The sequence below is a fragment of the Neovison vison genome, chromosome 7 (assembly GCF_020171115.1).
Source record: "Neovison vison isolate M4711 chromosome 7, ASM_NN_V1, whole genome shotgun sequence".
Taxonomy (NCBI): domain Eukaryota; kingdom Metazoa; phylum Chordata; class Mammalia; order Carnivora; family Mustelidae; genus Neogale; species Neogale vison.
In genome coordinates, this window is record NC_058097.1 from 49,443,208 (window position 1) to 49,470,294 (window position 27,087).

Below are 27,087 nucleotides of genomic sequence, written 5' to 3' on the forward strand. Positions count from 1 at the left end.
TGAAATATATTCTTTATTTTAGGAATGAAAACAGGATAAGGAAGAAAATGATACCTTTGTTAGCTGCCCTGGAAGTACCATCGAAAGAACATCCTGGGGAAACAAGGAGTGATTTGTGTTGGGGGGATAGGTTGGGATTAGATATCCGGGTTCTGGAAGCCTGGGTTCCAAAGGTAGATAAGGCCTGCACTCTTAGATCTGAGGGAAGAGGGCCTGGAGTTTTGGACTCCTGAAACTGGAGGAGGAGGGGACTGGGAGCCTGGACTCCTGGGTCTGAGGCGTCTAGACTCCTAGGTCTGAGGGAGGTGGCGGCTGGGGGCCTGGGATCCTGGGTCTGAGGGAGGAGGGAGGTGGAAGTCTGGACTCCTGAGTCTGAGGGAGGAGGTGGCTGGGGGTCTGGACCGCTGGGTCTGAGGGAGGTGGAAGTCTAGACTCCTGAGTCTGAGGGAGGGAGTGGCTGGGGGCCTGGACTCCTGGTCTGAAATGGAGGGAGGTGGGCGCCTGGAGTCCTGGGTCTAAGGGTGCTGGACACCAGGTCTGAGGAAGGACAGCGGGTGCTGCTGGGACTCCGGGGTCCTGGGAACTCACCACACCATAAGGGTCGTACCGGCTGACGCTAAGGCCACGACAGCCGCGAGCAGGCACTGGTTGCTCAGCGTCAGAGCCTCGGGCTTGGCCAGCAGCTCGCCCAGGCCTGGCCTCCAAGGTTTGATCATGTCTGCCTCCCGGGGCGCCCAACGCAACACTTCCCGAAAGGAGACCTGAAGCTCGGTCTCCCCACGTGGGGGCGCACCAGTCACTGCGGGGCACGCACGTCAGTCAGGCGCGAGCCCCGCCCCCCGCGCAGCCCCGCCCCCATGCAGCCCCGCCCCCCATGCAGCCCCGCCCGCACCGTTAAGAAAGAAGTAGAGCCGAGCCAGCGGGATCTGGTCGTGCACGATCACGCAAGAGAATGTCCCACGGTGCGCGGGCTGCACCGGCCGGATCCGCGCCAGGTATCCCCGGGCCCACGGGAGGTCTTGGAAATAGGACAGGTCCTGCGTCCGGACCTGAGGGGCGCTCGGGCTGAAGCGGCGGGAGGAGAGGAGCCTCGCCCGGGCCCAGGTCAGATTCCCTCTGCCGGGTCTAGCCAGTACGCCACGCTCAAGCCCCGCCCCCGAGCTAGACCACGCCTCCTTGAGCCCTGGGCCCATCCCTAACCTCAGAGTCACCGACCCTTCACGCACGACCCCGCCCCTAGAAGCGGCCTCCAGAGCCTTGCCTCCACTTCTAAATCCCGGGAGCCCCCTTGCACGAAGCCTGAATCTAGACCCAGCTCCCCCGATCCCCACCCGCGGCGTCCTGGCCCCGCATCCTCTAGGGAAGCATAACCCTCCTCCTAAGCCCTTTGCGCTGGCCCCGCTCGGACTCACACCTCCTCCTGCGAATTTCCAGGAATAGGTGATTTCCTCCTTAGGCAGTTCGAAGTTCACAGTGCAAGAGAACTTAGCTTCATTACCCCGAGTCACCGTCAAGTCCTTAACTGAAAACAGGTCCGCGTCACCGCCCGAGCCCGCCCCCGTTTCGCCGGGTCGCTTCCCGGCTCAGCTCCCGCTCCTCCGGTCCGGGCGGTTCCTTCCCCTTCCAGGCCCCGCCCCTCACCTGGGCAGTCCAGCGGGAGGTCGCAGACGGTGGAGTAGCACCCGCGGCAGCGGAAACGCCGGGCGACCTCCTGGAGTCCTGCAGGACGGAAACGCTGCAACTGGGCTCCATCCGCGACCCCCAGCCCGGGTCCCTCTGGCCAGGTTAAGGTCTGTGAAGCCTCCGGGCTCTGACGGCCACACAGGTCCCGGACACCACCTTCCCCGCGCTCACTGGCTGGCTCGCAACGCTGCCCGAACTCTAGGACTCCTATTGGCTTGTTTTTGCTTTCGGGCCCGCCTTGTATTAGGTTTGTGAGCAATACCTGGTTTAATTGCTTTTCTCCAGGGTTCTTATTGGTCTCCTGTTCTAAATGCGAGGTTTCGCTCCCGACCACCTCCCTTCCCCCTCAGTTCGAAGTTAGGGATGAAGAGCTTACCGCAGGGAGGAATGCAGGCCTGGACTGTGGAGAGAGAGGAAGCGTTACTATTCTGGAAGCCCTGGAGGTGCTCACCTGAAGCTCCCCCAGAGGACAGGTTACTGGGCCAGATGCTTTCCTGAGGGGGCGGAGCCAGCCCTGCCACCACCCACCTAGGGGGCGGAGCCAGGCCTGCAGCGTCCTACCCGCAGCCTTCCACCTGTAGGCGGGGCCAGGCCTGCCGTATTCCTCTAAGGCCCCGCGCAGACCCGCAGCTAAGGCGGGATTGACCCTGGTGTATTTCACGGGGTTGGGGGGGGGGAGAACGGGGCTAGACCCTGGGCGCTAGTTTCAGGGGACAGGGTCCAAGGAGGGGGGCTCAATTAGAGAAGAGGTGTAGCCTGGCTAGGATTCGCCCACGGAGGGGGCCCAGTTGGAAAGGAGACGTCCCAGAGTGTGCAGGGTCCGGGAGATCCGGAGGCAGGCCCAGGCTAATCTGGGACAGAAGCATCCCAAGATGGGATCCTAGCTGGAAAGCAGATCCATTGAAGTGGGGAGCAGATTCTAGAATGTTCCTCGCAGGGGAAGAGGCTCAGAGGGACTGGACTGAGGGGAGAAGATGGCTGGCTCAGGGTTTTAGAACTGTGTGCGCACGCTTAGCTTCTTTTACCTTCTTTAAGCTGCGCAATGACCTTCCGCATTTTCTCCGCAGCATTAGGAAAAGCCACCTTAAAGGACCCTGGAGGGTGGAGGGGGGCCTTGTAGTAAAAACCCTTCCTCAAGGAAGTGTTTGTCACTTCCTCAGTCCCTTCCAAACCCACATGTGTAGTATATAAAACACCCCTCTTCTCCCCACCTCCTGCCCTGTCTACCTGGAAGGCTGACAGATCCCCCAAATCTCCTTTCGTGTGCCTCTGGACTATCTTTCTGATGGAACCCCTCTTTTTTTTTTTTTTTAAGATTTTCTTTATTTGACAGAGATCACAAATAGGCAGAGAGGCAGGCAGAGAGAGAGAGGGGAGGAAGCAGGCTCCCTGCGGAGCCTGGGATCATGACCTGAGCCGAAGGTAGAGGCTTTAACCCACTGAGCCACCCAGGCACCCCTGATGGAACCCCTCTTTTGCATCCTCTGTGTTGACCTTGTTGAGGGGAAAGGGGAGGATAAGGATAAAATTCCTCACCAAGTTCTGCTAGACCCTATAAGATCTGGCCTAGTTTCCTCCACCTTTCTATTCCATGCCTGTTACCCACTTTTCATTTCCCCTAGTATGAACACCACCATAATCTCTATCACCTCAGGGCCTTTGCATGTGCTGGTGTGTTCCTAGCACATCTTTCCCGCTACTCCCACTCATCCTTCATCTCCTACCTCATGTCATCTCCTTCGAGGTGTTCCCTGACCACACATCTAATCTAATCCAGTTCCCTATTTTTGCCTCTCCAAGTATTCCATTCGCTCCACGTAGAGTTCTCACCAGTGTACAATTATATATATTTATATATACAATGATCATTTAAGTCTGTGTCTTCAGTTAGTAAACAGGTCATTCTTCAGTGCTAGATCTCCAGAACCCAGGAGAGGGCCCTGAGTCTTAGCAAGCGCTCAGGAAGTATGTGTAGAATGAATTCCAGGATCCAGCTGGAGTGGAGACCACAACTGGTGGCCTGTGGCTCTAGTCCATCTCTTGACTGTGTTATATTTGGACTGGAAAGTATTTTTAAAAATGAACCAGTTGCCATCGTATAAAATTTGGGAAAGTCACATAAAATGTTTGGCATCTCTTTTCCAAAATTTGGAAGAGCTCTAACACAAGAGACTGTATTTTTATGAGGCAGCAATTAGCTTGGTGGCAGCCACCCCCTTTCGCCAGGGCCCACACCTGCCACTTCATATGGTCTCCAGATTATTCATTTCTACCCCCTTTGACTCTTTTTATCTCTGTTCTCAAGGGTGTTGGAGTTTTGACCATTGTACTGGCCTCCAAACTGTGAGGTTTGGGGTTCTTCCCAATGCGGATGGCTGGCTGGATTGATTTACTGGTGAAGGTGGTTTGGGAATTTAGAAATGCAGCAGATGTGGGGCTCCCCAATGGCTTGGTTGCTTAAGTGTCCGACTCTTGATTTCTGCTCAGGTCATGATCTCAGGGTTGTGAGATCAAACCCTGCGTTGGGCTCTGCACTCAACACGGATTCTGCTTGGGATTCTCTCTCTCCCTTGGCCCCTTCCGGTGCTCTCTGTCTGAACTGTGTCCCTCCCAAACTCATAATGTTGAAGCCCTAACCCCCAGGACCTCAGAATGTGACTGTACTTGGATATACAGCCTTAAAGAGGTAATTAAGTTATAATTAGGCCATTAGGGTGGGCCCTGATCCAGTGTGACTGATTGCCCTATAAGAGGAGATCTGGACACTGACACACCGAGGGGAGAACATGTGAAGACACAGGAGAGAGAGAAGATGGACATCTACAAGCCAGAGAGAAAGGCCTGAGAAGGAACCAACCCTGCTTCATCTTGGACTTCTAGCCTTCAGAATTGTGAACAAATACATTTCTACCTTTTAAGCAACCCAGTGTATGGCACTTTGTTAAAGGGGCCCTCGGAAACTGATACACAGGGATTGCTAGTTGCTTCCAAATATTTCTGTAGTAACATCACACTGCATTTCCACTGGGAAAGCACCCCCCCAGCCCCACCAACCACCCAACTAAAAGACTATATTCCTCAGTACCCTTGCAGCTTCGTGTGATCCTATGACCCACTTGTGGTCATATAACCAAGTTTTGGTCTGATTTGTTAAGTGTAAGTGTTGTATGCGAGTCACAAGAAGGAGCCTTAAGAGAGAAGCGGCACCATCTTATTGACTTTTCCCCTTCCTGCATCTGCTGCCTGAAACTTGGATTTGACGGCTGGAGCTCTAGCAGTGATGCAGAACCATGAGGATAAGGACCACATTCTAGGATAGTAAAGCAGGAAGCTGGAAGGGGTTTGGGTCCCCCAGAAAAGGAAGTGGTGCTGCCATCTGAAACTTAAGCGCCTGCCTCAAGACTTCTAGCTTGTTTATGCCACTGCCTGTGCCTCTGTGATTTCAAACCATACAGAAAGGGAAGGAACTAATACTGGTGACAGAGTGGCTGATGGGATGATCCTTGGGTATAAACTTGAGAGAGGGGGCACTGAAGCCAGGAAGTGGGTTCAGAATGAGGAGACACTTAGAGGTCTCTCCTTGGTCACAGGGTGGGCATGTGGTCTGGAGATGGCAGGATGGTCAGGAGGATAGGATCAGAGTGGGGTACTCAAATGAGAGTCCAGGATGCTGGAGAGTCATTCAAGAAATATCTCTGTGCCAAACCAAGTAACTCACAGGGAGGATGAGTGTGGGATATGCCAAGGGAGCTATAGCAGGTGTGTGTGTGTGTGCGTGCGTGTGTGTGTGTGTGATATCTAAGTACGTCATGGGAATAAGGTAGGGGTGGAGTGAAATGTCCAAAGAGGCCAAAGGGTGAAGGTTATCTCAAGTGAACCATGAGGGGGCATGGGTGGATGTTGCCAAGTCTCCCGCAAAGAGGCGTCTATCTTTAGGAAACTTCCAGCTGTTTCAGACCATCCGGGTTTGAATCCTGGCTCATCTGTCTGTGAGCACACCTGCCTCCCATATGAAGAATCCATTTCAAGTCCCCTTCCCTGCATGACCTTGACCAAATATGTAACTTTCCTGATCCTCGCTTGGTAAAATGAGGACAATATTAGGATTGGGGGGTGGGATTTAACGCCATACAATATAAAAGCATCCCCATGCCAAACTACATGACATTGGATGGCTGCGTGAGAGGATGTTCGTAAGCGCTTAGGATGGTGTCTGGTATATAGTATTACCATCTCCAAGTTTGAGATGGGGAAACGGAGGCACAGAGAAGTTAGGAAGGTAGCTGAAGGTCACAGAGTTAGATTTGCCCCCCAGTGGTTGAGCTGCATTCCCTCTGGCACACTGCCCTTCTCTCCACACCATACCACCCACTCCCTGGTTTATAGACACAAACAGTATCACCTGCCACTATCCAGAGCCTCTCTGAGTCAGCAGGTCCATCTCTTAGGTCCTCCATCTGGGAGACCTGGGAATTGCCCTTCCCCCCCGCACACCCCCGCCCCAATACAGCCAGTCCCAATATCTCCTGGGTCCATCCTTTCTGTCCAGCTGGGCCCCAACTTCCCCATCTGGAAAGTGAGGTTACAAAACCCCACCGGACAGGGCTGGTATGAAGATGGCCTTCAGGAGGATAATTAGTTATCAGTTAGTGCAGACACAGCCTCTCCCATGTGTGGGGCAGGTTTGGCACAGAGTCAGATCCATCATCTTCCTACCCCTCCCCTCTCACACTTGCCCCTCTCTGCCAGCCCTCTTCTTGGGGTTGCGACTGGTCTGAACCACTGCTGACCTCCTCACAGGTCTCCCTGCTTCCGCCTTTGGCCCTCGTGGCCTTGGTCAGATCCTGCCTCTTTCTCTCTCCCTAAAACCCTCTGATGGCTCCCACCTCAAGCAGAAGTCAGTTCAATGGTCCGCAAGAACGGCTCTCCAAGTGCGTTCCTAGAGCAGCAGCGGCTGGGAACTTGGTTTCCTGGCCCTGCCTCAGACCTGCTGGTCAGGAATGGAGGGTGGGACCCAGGAGTCTGCATTTCTGCAAGCTCCCAGGAGCTTCTTGCACACACCAGGGCTTGAAAACCACTGGCCTCTGAGGTCCTACGGGATGTGGTTCTTGCGGCCTCTGACTTCAGCCTCCCATTGCCCACCCCCGTTGACTGCACTCCAGCCCTTCGCACTGGCTCTTCCCTCTGCCCAGGATGCTCTTTTGCACGCCCCTCCCCAGTTATCTGCCTGACTCTGCCACCTGGTTCAGGGCTTTCCTTAGTTGGACCTTCTCCTGGGCAACAACTCTGACCAGCCTATTTAAAATAACCACCCACGGGTCCCCCCCGTTCCCTTTCGCTCCCTGTCTGCCTCCAGATCCTGGATTACCAACTGACATACTGCAGTGTTTCCCTGATTATGTTTATTGTCTGTCCCTCCCACCCCCCAGTATAAGCAACGTGAGGGCTAGTGGTGTGCAGATTTGGTCACAACTATGTCCCCAGTGTCTCTGGCACATTCGATGAATACACCTGTCGGTCGTATTGCACCAGCTTCTCCCGGCCTCCAGTCTGCCCCCCTCAAAACCCCAAAGGGTCTTTCTGTGCCCAGAGCGGCGCCCCCCTTCCCTGCTCACAGCCCGTGGACAGTCTTAAGTGTCCTTGACCTTTCAGCTAAACCCTGGACCTGTGTGTCTAGCTGTGTCCTGGATATCCCCCGAGTTCCTCACCTTCGCAATGTCCTAGCCCAGCTCACCATCTGCTCCCACCCCTGCTCTTTCTCCCGGGCTCCCTGTCTCAAGGAGGACCCAGGGCCCACCCTCGCATGGAGCTGGACCCTGGGCGCTGTCCATTACCCCTCGACCCTAGTCCCCAGACAGAATGTCAGACCCAAGCACTGTCCCTCCTGCCCTTGACTCTCTTCTTGAGTGCCTGCTTCTCCACCTTCACAACTCCGCCCCAGCTCCGGCCTCCTCACCCCAGCCTCCACCCAGGCCTCCCAGCCTCTACTGCCTCCCTGCTCCAGTGTGTCCCACACACAGGTCTAGGGGGGTCTTCTACATGAAGAACTGCACTTGCTCCTGCTCTCTTCAAAATCTTCTATGACAAGATGGCCTAAGTGGGAAGAAGGTGTTTTCTGGAGTCCTCAGCACCTCCCCCCACCCTAGCTTTGAGCTGCTCAGGCCTTTCTATGGGGATGCGGGGATCTGCAGCTGAAGTCTTCTCCGTGCTGACTCCCCCAGATGCCCCCTGGGTGGACAGGAACCTCCTTTTGGGATCATTGTCAGAAAGCTTGGTGGGCAAGACCAGAAAACAAAGATAACAGCAGCCGCAGAAAGAAGCCTGAGCCCTGGAGCAAGGACTGGCCAGTTTATGCGGCGCATAGTGCTCCCTCTCCCTTTGAGGCTCCTCCCTCTCACTGTACTGCACCTCAATCAGGGAGGCAAGGACCTTGTCCCATCTTATAGGTGGGTAAGTTGAGACCCAGAGGGAGGCAGTAACACATCCAGAACCTCATAGCCAGGAAGCGGGGGAGCCACACAGCCAGTTCAGAGCTCATGTCTACTTGACCCCAACTAGGCTTCAGACTCTAGGTCATTTCTGCACTGGTCTTTGAGCTCCCCACCAGCACCCGCCCATCCCTTGCCCCCCGACAAGTAATCAATCTCATTCAGCTTATTAGCACTGCCTCCTCTGGGTCTGACACATTCTGTGCCCCCCCACAGCCATCTCTTGGGGGTTTGCACCCCACGTCCACCAAACCATCCCCACCCCACTCACCCCGGGCAGTGGCCATCTCCTGGAGAGAGTGGGTCATCTGGGTGAAGGCATCATGCAGATGGCTTCTCTCATCGTAGTCTGGGAGCAAGGGTGGAGGACACAGGCTGGGAAAAGCAGTTCCCTCAACACCACGTCCACGGTGTGGACATTCTCTGTCTCTCTAGGACACCTCCTGTCTCCAAGTCTTTGTTCTGGCCCCACTGCTATCCCTCATCTCTGAGTCTGTCCCACACCCCCTTCTATCTACCCTGTCTATCCTGCCTTCTCTAAGTCTTTCCCCCATCTCTGTTCTCCTTCTGGAGTCTGTCCCCCATCTTTACCCTCCTCCCAGAGTCTGCCCCCCATCTCCGTCCTCCTCCTAGAGTCTCTCCCCCATCTCTGTCCTCCTCAGAGAGTCTGTCCCTCATCTCTCTTCTCCCTGAGTCTATCCCCCATTTCTGTCCTCTTCCCTGAGTCTCTCCCCCATCTCTCTCCTCCCCCGAGTCTATCCCCCACCTTCTCCACGACTCTGTCCCCCCACATCTCTATCCTCCCCACTCTCTGAGTCTGTTTCCCCATCTATATCCTCCCTTCAGTCTGCTCCCCAGTCTCTATCCTCCCCCCCTCTTCAGTCTGTCCCCCAACTCGATCCTCCTCTCACTGAATCTGTCCCTCAGTCTCCGTCCTCCCCTCTAAATCTGCCCCCACCCTCCCACTCTGGGCGAATCTCTCTCAGTGGTTTTCCACGCTGTCTGGAAGATCCCTGTGCATTACGCGCCTCGCCCCCCAGGCCCCTGGGGGAAGTGACAGGTTGCCTCACTGATTTCAGTGTCTAGGAGGCCCTCAAAGGCCGCGGCGAATGCCTCCTCACACTTCTCCAGCTCGGGGCTCTGTACACCAATAAAGATCTGGCAGATGCGCATGCGCTCCTTATAGGACGTGAAGCAGAGGAGACAGGCCCAGGCGGGGGCTCTCAAGACCATGAGGGCGACCAGGGCAGATGGGACAGCGCTGTCTTGGGCCAGCAGGGCCATAACAGAGGGTCGTGGCCCAGGGAGAAGCTGGTGACCTTTGTGAGGTCACCATGGGGTGGGGGAGGGGCATGGGGTGCAGGTCAGAGGTTGGATTTCTGCTGCCGGTCAAATGTCAAGGTCTGGGTTTTCAGGGAGATGGGGTGTGAGGAGTCAGGGGTCAGGCGGGCGATCCCCCAGCTTGTGGATGGGCCGGACGCCAGGCTCCCAAGAACCTCACCTGTGACCCTGGATGTCCTCACAGGTTAAAGGGTCTCAGGGACCCAGAGGCTGGCAGTGTGGTGTGTAATGGCCTGACAGGCCCTGGGGTGGGGGGTGGGAGGTCAGAGCAGAGATGGCACAGAGATACCGTGAGAGCCCGAGAGACAGAAACAGACATGGAGAGATACCGGGAAGCACAATAAGAGAGGGAGGGAGCGTCTGAGAGGCCAGAGGGTAGACACACAACCTGCTCCAGAGACATGGCGGAGATGGAGAGACAGAGAAAGCAAAATAGAGGTTTCTTCATGGGGAGAAATTCTTTGAGGGAAGTGGGAGGAGGGAATGCAGGGACAAGACAGGAGAGACAGCCCAGCTCCTCCTCCCAGGGTCCCCGGGCATGGGGCAGGGGTCAGGGGCTGGGGTCCCCGCCGGGCGTCCCGTGCAGGGCGCAGCCTGGGGAAAGCTAGGAGGCCGTATAGTGATCTCCGTGGGTGTCCTCCTCAACTATACAACCTCCTACCTCAGCCCGGGGGGCGCGGCCAGTGGACAGACAGACGGATGGATGGACAGATGGGGGTCAGGGAGGGTGGGGAGGGCCGGGAAGACCCCAGCCGTGATGGTGAGCCCCCGACACGGACCCACAGACTCGAGCTTGTGTGCGGCGAAGGCCCCGCAAGGTCGGTTCTACGGGTGGGTGCCAGGACCCAGGAATCCGGGCCCCCGGCCCCCTCCTCCCCAAGGAACCCAGGAATCAGTCCCTTGGCCCCTTCCTCAGCAGTGACCCAGGAGTTCACGCCCCTGGCCCATTCCTCCTCAATGGTCCCTGGAGTCCAGGCCTGCAGGCCCCTCCTCTCTCAGACACCGAAGTCCAGACCCCCAGCCCCCTCTTCCCTCAGACCCAGGAGTCCAGCCAGGCCTGCCTCCCTGGGAAAGGCATAGCCGGGCTTCCTGGATGTGGAGTCAGAGGGAACCTCACCTGTTTGGGAGTTTGGCCCCTTGGGCAAGCAGCTCCCTCTCTACCTGTCAGATTCTGGAATCCAGGACTAGGGCGGAGGCATGGATATGAAACCTTCAAACCTCTCAGATATCCCCCCCCCCAATTTCTTCTTTTGGCCTCCCATAATTTATAATGATGACAGCTGTGATCCCTGAGCCCTAAGGCTGCCCCATGCCCAGCAGAATGCTGTCAGCTCCCCCCCTGGGCAGGGGAGAAGGCCTCCCAGAGATCCGGAGAGGCTGGGCCCCAGACGGGCAAGTGGGAGGAGCTGGGCCTGGTAGGCGGTGGCCCAGCCCCCAGCCTCGCCACCCCAGGGCTAAGAGTGTGCACCTGCGAGTCGCAGGTCAGTCCCTCTGTCCAGTTCTGCCTGTCTTGCTCTCCCCCCACCACGCTCCACCTCCATCTTTCAGGCCCTCTCCGCCTGCTGTCTGTCCCTGCTGCGCCTGGTCTCCGTGTCAGACCCTGGCTTACCTGGTCGCTGCCACCTCCTGTGCCTGTTTCTCATTCTCCGCGCCCGTCCTTCTCTCCCCTCCGTGGTTCCGGCGCTCTCCCTCGAGGATGGCCTCTCCCTCTCTCTCTCCTTTCTCATTCTTTTTCTTTCCCTCAGGTCTTTCTTCCTCCCTGGTCCTCCTCCCTCCCTCTCTCTTTGTCTCTCATTCTCTCAGTCTCTTTATTCCTCAAGGTCTCTGTCTCTGGCCTTCTCCCTTCTCCTCTCCCTTTCTCTCCATCTCCCATCTCTGTCTCCCTCTGTCTCTTTCCTCCCTTCCCTCCCCTCCCACCCTTCTTTCTCCCTCCCTTCTCCTTCGCCCCCTCTCTGCCTCTCTCTCTCTCTCTCTGTCTTTCTCCTTCCCTCTCTCCCTCCCCCTCACAGCTCGGAGCCAGGTCTGGAGCTGGGGGTGGGGTGGGGGTGGTTCGAGAAGGGGCCCAGGGCTGGGGTAGCGACCTGCTGAGGAGGGGGAGGAGAGGCGGGAAGGGGGCGGAGGAGGAATGGAGGAGATGGGGGGCCAGAGTCGGGTCGGCTCTCATCCCCCTTCCCTCCTTCCCAACCTCCCAGACCCTCAGGCGGGGGCGAGAGTCAGGCCAAGGTGGGGAGGAAGGGGAAGGGAGGAGGCTGCCCCCGCCCCCCCACAACCTGGCCCAGAGCCCAGTCCGGGTTCCCAGCATGCCCCGGGGCTGCCTGGGGCCTGAGGAGGGGGTGAGAGGGGAGCTGAGAATCTTAAAGATTTGCAGGACCCGAGCATCTCCCCACTCCCCCAGCAAATTTCTCCTTGGGGAAACTGAGACCTAGAGAGAAGGGTCAGGACTTGTTCAAGGTCACCGGACACGGCGTTGATGGAGACATGAACTCTCTGGGCCCATAGGCCCGATTTGGGGAAGGGGTTGGCGCTGGACTTCCCTCAGGTCTGGGTCCCCCTCCCCCTCTCTACAGACCCTGGGGAGCCCCCAAGGGTCAGAGAGCAGACCCAAACAGTCTGGCACCATGGCAACCAGCTGGCTCCGCCCCCTTAACCCCCGGAGGGCTGGGATCCAGCTGGGGCTAAAAGAAGAGGTGGGGACGCCTGGGTTCGGGGGAGGAAGAGCTAGGGGCCCGGACTTGGTCATTTTGTTAAGGGTGGGGGTTGGGGTGTGGACTTCCAGGTCTGAGGGAAGAAGAGGCCGGAGGCCCAGACTCTCTCGGGTCCTGGGGTAAAGAAGGCTAAGGGTTCGGGATTCTGGAATTCTGAGGGAGGGGGCTGGGTTGCGGACTCCCAGGTCTGAGGGAAGTGGGGGCTGGGGCCTGGAATCCCAGGTCCCCAAGGGAGCCTGGATGCTGGGCCTCTCCTCCGCCAGACATCCCCTGCCCCCGCCGCTGACCCTGGCCTGTCTGGCAGCCCAGACAACCTCCCCCCTCCTCCGCCCCCACCTCGCACGGCTCACCCTTGACCCCTCAAAGCCCCGCAGCCCCTTCCCTGCCCCTCCCCCTCCCCTCCAGCCAGACGTTAACCCTTCCGCTGCCGGAGGCACCTCCAAAGCCAGCCTCTCTCCCTCCACCTCCCCTGAGGGCTTGGGCGGGCATCTTGCCCGAGTGTCCTCCAGCCTCCGCATCTAGCTATCCCGGCCCCATCTCTCTCCTCCTCTGGAATCCAGGAGGTGTTCCCGGCCTCTCCTCCTCCGGAGCCCCGGAGTCCCGGCCCCCAGGCCCCCAGCCCCCTCCTCCAAGGATTCGGGAGTCTGAGTCCCCAGCCCCCGCCTCCTCCAGGAACCCAGAAACCCAGGCCGCCAAGGCGGCCTCCTCCTGGGACCCTGGGTCCTGGCCCCAACCGTCCCCACCCTCCCGCCCACCAATCCCGCTTTCCGCAGACTCACGGCTCCGGGGCTCCCGCGTCGCAGGGCAGGGGCTCCCCGGCCAGCCCCCAGGCCGTGCCGAGTCTGGCCCGCCGCCGCCCGCTCTCCATCCTCTCCCCTCCTCTGCCGCCCGACGGCCTCTCCCCTTCCTCCCCGCGGCCCCGCCATCCTCCTTCCCTCCTCCCGACTCCCTCCGGCCCGCGTCTCCGCCCGGGACCCCGCGGGCCGGCCCCCTCCCTGGGCGCCCCCGCCCCGGCCCCTCCCCGCCGCCGGCCCGGCCCGGCCAGCCTCCCCCGGCCCCGGAGCTGGCCCGGGTCCAGGGGAAAAAATTCCATCCAGCCCCGGGGAGGAGGCGCGGGCGGGGGAGGGAGCGCGCGGGGAGGCCGGCCGGGAGCGTGACGCAGGGCGGAGGGAAGGGACAAAAGGGGCCGGGGCGGCGGGGCGCCGCGCTCCACTTCTCCCTCCCTCCGCCTCCCGCGGCCGGCCCCGCTCGCCCCTCTCCGCTTTCTCCCGCGCCCTCCACCTCTGCTCCTTCGCGGTCTCGCCGCGGCCGCCGCCTCCTGCGCGGTGCGTTCTCCTCCTGGTCTCTGTGACTCTCCTCTTCCTCCACCCGCCGGCCCTCCCTCCCCCGCCGCAGCGGGGTCCGCTCCCCTCCTCGCTCTCCCCCTTCCTGCCCTCCCAGCCTCCTTCTCTTCCCTCCGCTTCGGTCCCCCCTCCCGCTCCCCGCACTGGGGCCCCAAAGGTGAATCAGACCCGAATCTGCCCTTGCAGACGGAGCTCTCAGTCTGATGGAGGAGACAGCCCCCGACGCAGACAGTTCCAATCCAGGGCGATCGGGGTATGACAGAACCAGAGGCCGGCGGCTGTGGGAGCCCAGAGGCGGAAGGAATCCTTTCACTTGGGGACAGCCGGAGGGACCTCCGAGAACCGGGAGAAGTTAGATCTGGGTGGCCGAGAAGGGGGCTGGCCGCAGCAAGGGCGTTCCAGGCAGAGGCTCGAAAGCAGGGAGCAGGGGGCGATTCCGGGAGGACCGCAAAGCAGTCAAGTCTGCCTAGACCCTTAGAGGACAGGAGCCGAAGTGCTCCGAAGATGCGGCTGAGATGGTGGGCGGGGCCAGGCTCACGAGCGTTTCGAAGGCCAGGCTGGGAACTTTCTCCTGGGGGTGACAGGGAGCCATGGAGGGCTGTGGTCAGATCTGGGCGTCGAAGAGTCCCCTCTGGGGCCCTGTGGGTGGGGGGATGGGTGCAGGGGGAGGATGCCCGAGCTGGGGCTGGGACCCTGCGGACAAAAAGGAGGGGGTGGGGCAGAGAATGTGAGGACGCAGGAGCGCCTGGGGACTGACAGACTGTGGGGGTGACGGGAAGTGAATAGGTGAAGAAGATATATCAGCCAGGAGTCTGGCGCAGGAACTGGGGACAGAAGTTGTTCTGTAGAAATCAGTAGGAACAGGGGACAGGAGAGGTTAGGTGCTATGCGCAACTTGGAACTTCATGGACCTTTGGGCCAGGGGACAGTTAGGGAAGACATTCCGACAGTGGTGGGTATACCGTTCTGGGCTCCAACAGTGAAAAATGCATTTTCCTTCCACCCTGGCCCCCAGCCACCCACTACTCGCTAGAGACAGCTTATGCTTACCCCTTTCCTGTGTATCTTTTCAGATGAGTTCTATACGGCTATGACATATACTATCCCCTATTTTTTGGTCCCCGACTGGGATCACATTACCCCACACTTCACTTTTTTAACACTCTATCTTGAAGATTCTTGAATACCCACGCTTACAGAGCTACTGCTTTCATTTTAGGGGCTGTATAGTATTCCACTGCATGAATTTATTTGTTGTTATTAATGATAGGAACAATGATGACAACACCTACCCTTTATTGAATGTCTAGTTTGGGACCTGCCGTGAGCTGGGTATTTATTATACCTTAGATCATGCAGTCATCACAGCAGTCTTACTATTGCAATTGTTTTATCTCCCTGTAAGGAGGAGGGAACTGAGGTCCTGCATAGTGAGTTAATCAAACTCTCCAAGTGAATGACAAAGTCAGGATTTGAACCCAGGCCTCTCTGATTCCAAATTCCATGCCTTTTCTTTGGAGGAGAGCGGCCTCCGCACAAACATGCCCCTCACTTGAGATCAGTATTTGTTCACGTTAGACTTGTCATGCACACAAACTCACACAGGGTAGAAACGACATTTGTCAGACCCTGCACCTTGATTTGGGATCCAGAACTACCATCGCTCTACATCTACCCCCAGATGCCCTGTAGTCAGGACAGGACGGTAACCGTCCTACCCTGCTGTCTCCTTGTCCTGGCTCTGATCCTGTCATGTTGTGATTTTCGGTGTCTGGCTCTGGGAATTCACTGAGGGCGCGATCTAGGTCTGAGTCATCTCTGTGTCCTCACTATCACCCAGCATAGGGTGTGGCTCAGAGCAGGGACCTAGGAAAATGTTTGCTAATGAATGGAGGGATGGGTGAATAACACATGGCTTTATGAGCTTGGTTGCGACTTGCTTAAGCCTCTGGGATAAAATAACCTAATTCCCATTAGTTCCTGAACCATATGGTTCATTAGACCTGAACCATAAGGTCTCCATTCCCATTGGTCAGTGAGTCACAGGAACCACTGTTTCCATCATTCTCTGATATACAGAGTTCTCAACTCCCTTGGCACCTAAGACTCAATTGATGCAATCCCCACCAGTCGCTGAGACTTGCGAGCCACATTCCCATCAGCCCCCAGGACTCTCAAGCCACGGTTCCCATCAGCCTCCAGAACTCGGGATCCACCTTTCCCATCAGCTCTGGAGGCACAAGGGCCGCATTCTCATCAGACATTGGCACTCCCTTGATACCCAACACCCATAATTCCTATACTACTATAATGGAGGGGCCACCATTCCCATCAACTTCTGAGATATGAGTTTTGCCATTCTTATTATCCCTTGGAACAGTGTGCCAGTGGAAAAAAGAAACATCCCACCCGTCATCACAAAGTCCATGCCCAAGTTCCCAGAACAAGAACAGTTAGCCAGGAAGACGCGGGCCTTGAAGTACGTCTGAGTCAAGGACTCACTGATTATTACCATAGAAAAGAAGGCCTCGGGTCATGAGGAACATCAAAGTAGCAGAGAATCCTTCCACATGAAGGATCAACCCCAAACCCGAGATAATCCTACAGTACCACCAGAAAATCCTTCCACATGGGGGTTAAATTCCAAACTCAAGATAATCCTACGGCACCGCTTAATCCCCACAGGTGCAATAAGCCTCAGACTGGCAAAGCATCCAAAATACCAGATGATCCAAGTGCAACGCATGCTCCCGTTGCACCATTAAATAATCCTAGATGGACACTTGCCCCTCATAGGCACTGGGGACATGGGGCCTTTTCTGTTCAATTTCCATTGTTTTAAGCTATCCAGTTTGTGGTAATATGTTATGGAGATGGGTAGGATGGATGTGGAGAAGATTAAACAACTTGGCCCATTTATTAAGCATTTCCTGGATGGGGCGGGGGGGATGGTGCATAGGAAAACTGGATGTGAATTTTGGGGGAGTTTCATCTGAATAGTGAAGGGTCTTCAGCTGCTCTGCTCTTTGCATTTCTGCGAAGATAGGGAAGGTGGTTCTGAGGCTCAAGGAGACAAGTGGTTGTTTAGTTTTTTTAAGGCCGTCAGCTGCCATCCACTTCCCCGTCTTCAGGTACTAGAACTTCCTTCCTGTGAGAAATCCACTCTACATGACTCTAATAAGAATGTTCTAGCACTAATGCTTCCTCCTCAAAACATGAGACCCAACACAGGCCCATCATTCATTTGTGACCCCCACCCCCCAAAAAGAACTGATTAAAATCCAATATTTTACATGTTTATCCTTTTTAAGATTCTATTTTTTTTTAAGATTTTATTTTATTTATTTGAGAGAGAGAGACAGTGAGAGAGAATGAGCGAGGAGAAGGTCAGAGAGCGAAGCAGACTCCCCATGGAGCTGGGAGCCTGATGTGGGACTCGATCCCGGGACTCCAGGATCACGCCCTGAGCCGGAGGCAGTCGTCCAACCAACTGCGCCACCCAGGCATCCCAAGATTCTATTTTTAAGTAATCTCTACACCCAACATAGGGCTTAAACTCACAACCCTGAGATCAAGAGTCTTACACCCCACTGACTGAGCCAGCTAGGTGCTCCTTTACCTTTTTATCTTGACACCTTATTTTATGTCTTCTAAAATACACAAGCATTTGTACACACATGTAGTGTTTTTGTTTTCCAAGGACAGAATTATGTTGTGTAGAGGAAGGTGTTTAAGAGCAGATTCTGAAGCCAGGCTGCCTGGGCATGAATCCTGGCTCGGCCATTTTCTTAGCTGTGTCTCTTTATGCCTCAATTTTGTCATCAGTGAAATGGGTATGATAATTAATAGTACCTACCTCACAGAGTTGAGATATAAAGATTAAAGGAGTTAATACATGCAAAGTGCTTAAAACAATGTCCAGCACATAGTAAGCCGTATAGGAGAATTATCTGTTGTTATCATTCCTACAAAAAAAAAAAAAAAAAGCTAGCTCCGTAATTTCTGCATGCACATGCACAGCATTTTGCAGAAACAGAACAATTTATACTTATGGGAATGTTTTTACCACATTCTTCTTGCTCCTCCCCTCCCCTTTCTTTTTTCTTTGCTTGCCTTTTCTTGACTTTTCCCTTCTTGTCCACTCCCCGGTTGACTCTCTGCCCTGAATCACGTATGGTATGGTATCCACTGTAGGTTGAATTATGTCCCTGCCCACATATGTTGAAATCCTAATCCCCAGTACTTGTGAATGTGACCTTATTTGGGGGTCTTTATACATGCAATCAAATTAGGATGTGGTCTTACTGGGATAGGGTGGGTCTTAAATCCAATGGCTGATATCTTTAGAAGGAGAGAAAAATCTGAATATACAAAGGAGACACAGGGAAGAAGTCCATATGAAGGGGGAGGCAGAGATCAGGATGAGGCATTTGCAAGCCAGGGAATGCCAAGGATTGCTGGCAACCACTGGAAGCTGGAAGAGGTCAGAAGGAGCCTTCAGGGGCACCTGGGTGGCTCAGTCAGTTAAACATCTGCCTTTGGCTCAGGTCATGATCTCAGGGACCTGGGATCCAGCCCCACATCGGTCTTCCCACTTAGCAGGGATTTTGCTTCTCCCTCTCCCTCCACAACCACGAAAGAATAAATTTCCGTTGTTTTAATCTATCCAGTTTGTGGTAATATGTTATGGAGATTCTAGAAAAGCAAATCATATCCACGTTTATCGGTCTTTCCATACTAGGTGCTTAAGAAAACATTCGGTCTCTACTTTAGTTCAAGTTTTTCTATTTGACTTCACCTTCAGTCTTTTGAAGGTTGAAGCACTGAATGCCTGATTGAAGGTTATTCCTGGTATCTCTGAACTCGTGTGTGTTCAGTGAGTATGTGATCAGTCGGGTTACCATCACATCTAACCAGCATATTAGCATGAGGAATATTGAACAAGCCAGGTGGAGGTGGTTCCTGTCTACTTTAAGATCATAATAGTCACTTTCAGATTCGAGCATCCTGGTATAATGTGGAGTAAAAATCTTGTGTGCATTCAAGGTTAAAATTTTATTAGCTGAAGTGTGTGTGTGTATGTGTGTGAGTAATTACATAATTACAGGAGTAAGACGCTGAAATAATTAATGATGATTGTGAAAGCCTGTAGGCTGTAGGTTGGGTTTTCAGGAAAAGGACTCTATAAAAGAAATTAGGGTTTAGGATATTAACTGGGAGTGTTGTTAGGTTCAACAGCCTGAAGGGGGTAGTGGGAGGGAGAAGCTGAACTATGATAACTCAGCTGATCCCATAGGCAGGGCTAGAGCTCAATGCCCCCAGGCACATGTCTCAAATTTGGGGCAAGGGGACCAGGTCTTTATATGACACATTGACCAGGTGATGGATGAGGGCTGCCTCCAGGAAGGGGCCGTGACAGTAAGTGAGGCAGCTCTTTTCCCCTGAGGGCAACCTGGGGTGGGAAGCAGGGGAACCTACTCAGCTTCGAGACCTCAACACCCCAGCAGCATCCTTAGAGGAGAAATCTGTCCATTACTGCATGCCTTTTACACGCCCAAAACAAATCTTGAGAACTTCCGTGTAATTATACAAGTCAGGAAATAGAGCGAGTGTGTTGGTGTGATTATTAAAGGTGTTTTATTTAGATACCATTAGGAAGACAGTTTTCTCCTCTTGGGGTTGACAGATGTAAAATGTAAATAATAATGCGAGGCAAAGGGGTGCCTGGGTGGCTCAGTGGGTTAAGCCGCTGCCTTCAGCTCAGGTCATGATCTCAGGGTCCTGGGATCGAGCCTCGCATTGGGCTCTCTGCTCAGCAGGGAGCCTGCTTCCCCCTCTTTCTCTGCTTGCCTCTCTGCCTATTTGTGATCTTTCTCTCTGTCAAGTATATAAATAAAATCTTAAAAAAAAATAATGCGAGGCAAACAGCAAAGATCAGACTGATTCAGAGATCATTTTTTATGCCAGGCAGCCTTCTTTGCAGAATTGTTTTGTATTCTACCATTCATACTTAAAAAAAAAAAAACTTTAGTAACTATAGTTGATTTTTTTAGTTTTTTAATTGTATTTTAAAAAGTGTTACTTTACATTTATGAAGATGAATTTTAACTATTTATTTAAATAGAGCTTAATTTAAATTATTTAAATTGACAGAGCTCTAGTGGAGGGAGGAGCAGAGGGGGAGGGAGATAGATAGGCAGACTCCATGCTGATCCTGTCACAGGGGCTCCATCTCAAGACCCTGAGATACTGACCCTGAGATCTTGACCTGATCTGAAATCGAGAACGGAGGCTTAACTGACTGAGCCACCCAGGCATCCCATGAAGATGAATTTTAAATTGCTGAGTTAAATTTCTTGAAGTGGAAATAAAACTCCAAAATCACGTATAACAACTTTTATGATGAAACATCTTTGATCCAGGGGCAGCTGGGTGGCTCAGTGGGTTAAAGGCTCTGCCTTCGGCTCAGGTCATGATCTTGGGATCCTGGGATCCAGCCCTCTCTCTCTACCCCCTCTCTCTCTACCTGCCTCTCTGCATACTTGTGATCTCTCTCTCTGTCAAATAAATAAATAAAATCTTTAAAAAAAATCTTTAATCCAGACATAATAATTAATGCAAAAAGCACTAGAAAAATAGGAAAGTGTTAGAAATGAGATGTCTGAAATACATGTTGTTCTCACTAATTTAACTTCAAAACAACATGTTTTATAAGAATACTTTTGAGAGGTTTTATATATATATATATATTTTTTGAGTCTATTGAAGTCAAGAGCTTAAATCAAAACTGCCAGATTGACTGCAGAATACTACCAACCATTTTCAAAAGTGGCAGATGAATGATTCTTATAATTTGCCCAAGCTATTATTCCCACAAGTTCTTTCTAGAAAACATGTTTTGAAAAATTATTCTGGAGGTGCCTGGATGGCGCAGTCAGTTAAGCACCTGACTCTTGATCTCAGCTCAGGTCATCATCTCAGGGTCATGAGTTCAAGCTCTATATTGGGCTACACAAAAAATTATTCTGGATCTTATTAAACTATTTGGAGCATTACTGTATAAATTACTATATATACTACTTCTGGATCTTGTACATTAAACATTTGGATATGAAGAAGTAATCAGGTGTCTATTTACTTAATTTATAATGAATTTAACTATATTTCCACTAGGTTGATGAAATATGTATGGGTCTTACACATAGTTAATAAGATAGTGAATATGGTTTATGAGATGTATGTAGAGCAGAAAATCGGTGTTGTAATTAAAATGGAACAAAAATGGCAAAGGCCATGAGGGAATTAGAAATTATAAGCTTATTATGATTTGTTCACTCTTTAGTTATGTGTCTAAAAGTGATTGGGGCTCAGTACCAAGTAAAAGAATTACCAGCCATTAGCAGAAAGATGGCAGACTACACTGTCATCATTCTTCTTTAGCCAAAATCAAACTCATGATATACAAGAGGTTTTGGAACTGTATTCATACAGGGTATTCAAATAAAATGACAAAGAAGTTCTTCCATGTTCAAAGTCCTACTTGAGCAAAAGAAGAGATTAAATTTTTTTTTAAGTAATCCCTATACCCAACATGGAGCTCAAACTCATGACCCTGAGATCAAGAATCACATGCTCTTCTGATTGAGCCAGCATGGTGCCCCAAGAATAGATGTTATAGTATACTCTGCAGTGACAGTTCTAACATAGCAAGACTTACTGACAACTGAGAGTTGCTTGCAGAACTGCTGGTTTATTTGATGAGCCTACTGAAGAAGTAAGCAAACCAATGTGCTTTGAGAGTGGAGGTATTTCTTTTTTTTTAAGATTTTACTTATTTATTTGAGGGGGGGAGGAGCAGAGGGAGAGGGAGACAATCTGAAGCAGATCTCAAACTGAGTGCAGAGCCCAACACAGGGCTCAATCTCACAACCCTGAGATCATGACCTGAGCTGAAACCAAGAGTTAGACGCTTAACCAACTGTCACCCAGGTGCCCCGAGAGTGGAGGTATTTTGTACAGATATATATTATAAAAAGTTTGCCATCATTCTGCTCCTGCCAAGGTGCTGAAATTGGTGCATAGCTGTTGAAAAGTGAGCTACAGATTGAAATTCAGACACCATTTTTATAGTGTGGATGGCCTTCTAAAATGGCTCCCAATGATTTCCACTTCCTGATACTCACACCCTTGTGTAATCCAACTCCCCTTGAGGGTGGGCTGCATCTAGTGACTTGATTATAACTAATAGAAATGGTAAAAGTGATGGGATGTTATTTTGTTTCCAAGATCAAGTTACAAAGTTCTGGGACGTCTGTCTTGCTAGCAAATTCTCTCTATTGCCTTCTCTGCTTTCATGTGTTAATAAATTAAGTGGCCATATTGCGAGCTCCCATTTTTGAAAGGCCCATGTGTCAAGAAACTGAGGGAATCCTCTGTCCAATACCTAGTAAGGAACTGAGGCACTCAATACAGCATTCTATGAGGAATGTTGCACAAAACCAATGAATGACCCTAGAAGTGAGTCAATCCAAGTAGGGCCTTTAGATGAAACTTTAAGCCTTGGACTGACACCTTGGTGACAGTCTTGTGAAATGGAAGACTGAGGTAAGCTATACTTAGATCCTTGACTCACAGAAACTGAGATAATAATGTGTTCTTTTTTTTTTTTTAAAGATTTTATTTATTTATTTATTTATTTGACAGACAGAGATAACAAGTAGGCAGAGAGGCAGGCAGAGAGAGAGAGGGAGGGAAACAGGCTCTCTGCTGAGCAGAGATCCTGATGTGGGGCTCGATCCCAGGACTCTGGGATCATGATCGGAACTGAAGGCAGAGGAAGGCAGAGGTTTAACCCACTGAGCCACCAAGGCACCCTGCGTTCTTTTTTACTTTTAGTTAAGTAGGCTCTGTGCCCAACATGGGTCTTGAACTCAAGACCCTCATATCAAGAGTCATATGCTCTACAAATGAGCCAGCCAAGTGCCCCAATAAATGTATCATTTTAAGCTGCTTCGTTTGGGCATAATTTGTTACACAGCAATAGATAGATAATACAATGATATCCTGGAAATCGATGGCCTTGTTCCATTGTCATATTTCTCATTCAAGACTTAAGAACAGATCATTCCTGAATAATTTGCAAAATAGCAAGAGCATGAAAAAAACCTTAGGGAAAAAAAATGTGAGAAAGGGCAGGACTTTCTCATTTTTGGTAATGTCAGGCTGGGTTATTTAGAACAGCTCTTCTGTTGAAAACAACTAAAAGCACTGGATAAAATACTAAAAAGTTCTTGCAAAATCATGAACAATATGACAATATAGTGAAGATTTCCCAGCTAAGGTTTATTAAGTGGGAACTCAGAGGAGTAAGAAAAACATTCCAAGCTGCTTTTGACCAATGAGCATTTACTTACTCTAATTATGAAAATGAGCTGTAGTTTTCAACAGGCTCCTGGAATGAAGAGAACCAAGACAAAGTGGTAACATGCTAGTATCAGGGCAAAAGGAAAAGCAAACTTAGACCTGCTTCTGGAGGAAGGTACTTAAATCACAAAAGGAAAATGATCCCAGAGCAAAAATGTGGCAAATGTATAGATGTATCAGTCAGAATCTCAGTTGGAAACTGACGCATTGTCAGGGGCCCAATTAAATATAAACTAGTAGAGGTATAACTAGATACAGAGGTGTGGCAAGATTAAGAGGTCTAATAAAGGATGGTGAGAGATCCAGAACAAGTAACCATGGGAATCTATTACCACCTCCCCAATCCTGATGGGACAAGGAAGGGAAGGATGGTACCTGAAGTTAGGGAGACCTATAAGGTCTATCCCCTAATAGAGGATGGGTCTATCAGTCAGGGTCGTCTGGAGAAACAGAACAAATAGGGTATAGATACATAGGAAGAGATTTGTTATAGGGAATTGGCTCATGCAATTATGGAGGCTGGGAAGTCCCACAGTCTGTTCCATAAAGCCAGACATTAAAAATATTCACACACACACACACACACACAAAAACAATGCCACTCTTATCATTGACTTATGTTTTAAGAGATATAGGTGTTTTTCATTGAATATATTATTCATGTTAACGTACTTTATTTTCTGAGAGAGAGAGAATGTAAGCGGGGGTGGGGAGGGGCAGAGGTAGAGGGAGAAAGAGAATTCTTTTTTTTCCAGTTTCTCTATTTATTTATAGGGTTCCCAATAATTTTTTTATTAACATATAATGTATTATTTGTTTCAGGGGTACAGGTCTGTGCAGCATTCACCATAGCACATACCCTCCCCAATGTCCATCACCCAGCCATGTCATTCCTCCTACCCCTCTCCCCTCCAGCAACTCTCAGTTTGCTTCCTGAGATCCAAGAATCTCTTATGGTTTGTCTCCCTCCCCAGTCCCATCTTGTTTCATTTTTCCCTCCCTTCCCCACATGACTCCCCACCCTGCCTCTTAAATTCCTCATATCAGAGAGATCATATGATAGTTCTCTTTCTCTGATTGACTTATTTCACTTAGTACAATACCTCTAGTTCCATCCACATCATTGCAAATGCCAAGATTTTGGTTTTTTGATGGCTGCATAGTATTCCATTATATATATTATACCAGATCTTCTTTATCCATTTATCTGTTGATGGACATATACGCTTTTTCTATAGTTTAGCTATTATGGACATTTCTGCTATAAGCATTTGGGTGCACGTGCCCCTTTGGATCACTACATTTGTATCTTTAGGGTAGATACCCAGTAGAGAGATTTCTGGGTTGTAGGGTAGCTCTATCTTCAACTTTTTGAGTACCCTCCATACTGTTTTCCAGAGTGGTTGCACCAGCTTGCATTCCCACCAACAATGTTCCCCTTTCTGCACATCCTCGCCAACACCTGTCATTTCCGGACTTGTTCATTTTAGCCATTCTGACTGGTGTGAGTTGGTATCTCACTGTGGTTTTGATTTGTATTTCCCTGGTGCTGAGTGATGTTGAGCACTTTTTCATGTGTCTGTTGGCCATTTGGATGTCTTCTTTGCAGAAATGTCTGTTCATGGCTTCTGCCCATTTCTTGACTGGGTTATTTATTCTTTGGATGTTGAATTTGATAAGTCCTTTATAGATTTTGGATACTAGCCCTTTATCTGATATGTTAGTTGCAAATATCTTCTCCCAATCTGTTGATTGTCTTTTGGTTTTGTTGACTGTTTACTTTGCTGTGCAAAAGCTTTATATCTTGATGAAGTCCCAATAGTTCATTTTTGCCTTTGTTTCTCTTGCTTTTGGAGACCTGTCTAGCAAGAAGTTGCTGTGACTGAGGTCACAGAGATTGCTGCCTGTGTTCTCCTCTAGGATTTTGATGGATTCCTGTCTCCCACTTAGGTCTTTCATCCATTTGAGTCTATTTTTCTTCATGGTATAAGGAAATGGTCCAGTTTCATTCTGCTTGTGGCCATCCAATTTTCCCAACACCATTTCTTGAAGAAGCTGTCTTTTTCCCATTAGATATTCTTTCCTGCTTTGTCGAAGATTAATTGACCATAGAGTTTAGGGTCTATTTCTGGGCTCTCTATTCTGTTCCATTAATCTATGTGCCTGTTTTTGTACCAGTACCATACTGTCTTGATGATTATAGCTTTGTAATAGAGCTTAAAGTCTGGAATTGTGATGCTGCCAACTTTGGTTTTCTTTTTCAACTTTCCTTTGATTATTTGGGGTCTTATCTGGTTCCATAAATTTTAGGATTATTTGTTCCAGCTCTATGAAAAAAGTTGATGGTATTTTGAGAGGGATTTCATTGAATATATAGATTGGTCTAGGTAGCATAGACATTTTCACAACATTTGTTCTTCCAATCCACGGGCATGGAATGTTTTTCATTTCTTTGTGTCTTCCTCAATTTCTTTCATGAATACTCTATAGTTTTCTGAGTCCAGATCCTTTACGTCTTTGGTTATGTTTATTCCTAGGTATCTTATGGTTTTAGGTGCACTTGTAAATGGGATTAACTCCTTAATTTCTCTTTTTTCTGTCTTGTTTTTGGTGTATATAAATACAACTGATTTCTGTGCATTGCTTTTATATCCTGACACTTTACTTAATTCCTGTATGAGTTCTAGCAGTTTTGGAGTGGAGTCTTTTGGGTTTTCCACATAGGATATCATATCATCTGCAAAGAGTGAGAGTTTGGCTTCTTTGGATGCCTTTATTTCTTTTTGTTTTCTGATTGCTGAGGCTAGGACTTCTAGTACTATGTTGAATAGCAGAGGTGATAGTGGACGGCCCTGCCATATTCCTGACCTTAGGGGAAAAGCTCTCAGTTCTCCCCCATTGAGAATGATATTTGCTGTGGGTTTTCCATAGATGCCTTTTCTGATATTGAGGTATGTACCCTTTATCCCTACACTGTGAAGAGTTTTGATCAAGAAAGGATGCTGTACTTTGTCAAATGCTTTTTCAGCATCTATTAAGAATATCATACGGTTTTTGTTCTTTCTTTTATTAATGTATTGTACCACATTGATTGATTTGAGGATGTTGAACCAACCTTGCAGTCCAGGAATAAATCCCACTTGGTTGTGATTAATAATCCTCTTAATGTACTGTTGGATCTTATTGGCTAGTATTTTGGTGAGAATTTTTGCATTCATGTTCATCAGGGATATTGGTCTGTAATTCTCCTTTTTGATGGGGTCTTTGTCTGGTTTTGGGATCAAGGTGATGCTGGCCTCATGAAATGAGCTTGAGAGTTTCCCTTCCATTTCTATTTTTCGAAACGGTTTCAGAAGAATAGGTATTAATTCTTCTTTAAGTGTTTGGTAGAATTTCCCTGGGAAGCCTTCTGGGAAGCTTTCTTTTGATGTCCATTAACATGATAAATTGTTTTCTACCCCCCTCACTTTAAATCTGGAGGTGCCTTTGGGTCTAAAATGAGTTTCTTGCAGACATCATATTGATGAGTCTTGTTTCTTTATCCATTCTGGTACCCTGTACCTTTTGATTGGAGGATTTAGCCCATTTACATTCAGGATAACTATTGAAAGGTATGAATTTAGTACTATTGTATTTCCTGTAAGGTGACTGTTACTGTATATTGTCTCTGTTCCTTTCTGGTCTATGTTACTTTTAGGCTCTCTCTTTGCTTAGAGGAGCCCTTTCAATATTTCCTGTAGGGATGGTTTGGTGTTTGCAAATTCTTTTAGTTTTTGTTTGTCTTGGAAGCTTTTTATCTCTCCTTCTATTTTTAATGACAGCCTAGCTGGATATAGTATTCTTGGCTGCATATTTTTCTCATTTAGTGCTCTGAATATGTCATGCCAGTCCTTTCTGACCTGCCAGGTCTCTGTGGATAGGTCTGCTGCCAATCTAATATTTCTACCATTGTGTATTACAGACCTCTTGTCCCGAAATGCTTTCAGGATTTTCTCTTTGTCACCCGAAATGCTTTCAGGATTTTCTCTTTGTCACTGAGACTTGTAAGTTTTACTATTAGAGGACAGGGTGTTGACCTTTTTAAATTGATTTGAGGGGGGTTCT

At 50.5% G+C, this 27,087-nt stretch overlaps 1 protein-coding gene and 1 long non-coding RNA gene across 3 annotated transcripts; one reads left to right on the forward strand and one right to left on the reverse strand.

Moving 5' to 3' along the window:
- SPACA6 (sperm acrosome associated 6) lies at positions 1-11,272 on the reverse strand. Of its 2 annotated transcripts, none has more exons than XM_044256721.1 (9): positions 11,122-11,272; positions 8,443-8,520; positions 2,709-2,777; positions 2,060-2,083; positions 1,642-1,719; positions 1,413-1,522; positions 893-1,049; positions 589-799; positions 1-93 (listed from the first exon to the last, which is right to left on the reverse strand). In XM_044256721.1, the coding sequence occupies exons 1-9, from the start codon at positions 11,237-11,239 to the stop codon at positions 60-62; spliced, it is 879 nt and encodes a 292-aa protein (XP_044112656.1). In that variant the 5' UTR covers positions 11,240-11,272; the 3' UTR covers positions 1-59. The 2 variants fall into 2 exon arrangements, with proteins under 2 accessions (XP_044112656.1, XP_044112657.1); XM_044256722.1 differs by lacking the exon at positions 11,122-11,272 and adding an exon at positions 9,242-9,651.
- Positions 912-4,605, forward strand: LOC122911748. Its single transcript, XR_006385506.1, has 2 exons — positions 912-995; positions 4,171-4,605. It is a non-coding gene; the product is annotated as an uncharacterized LOC122911748 (long non-coding RNA).
- Positions 11,273-27,087: the final 15,815 nt, after the last annotated feature.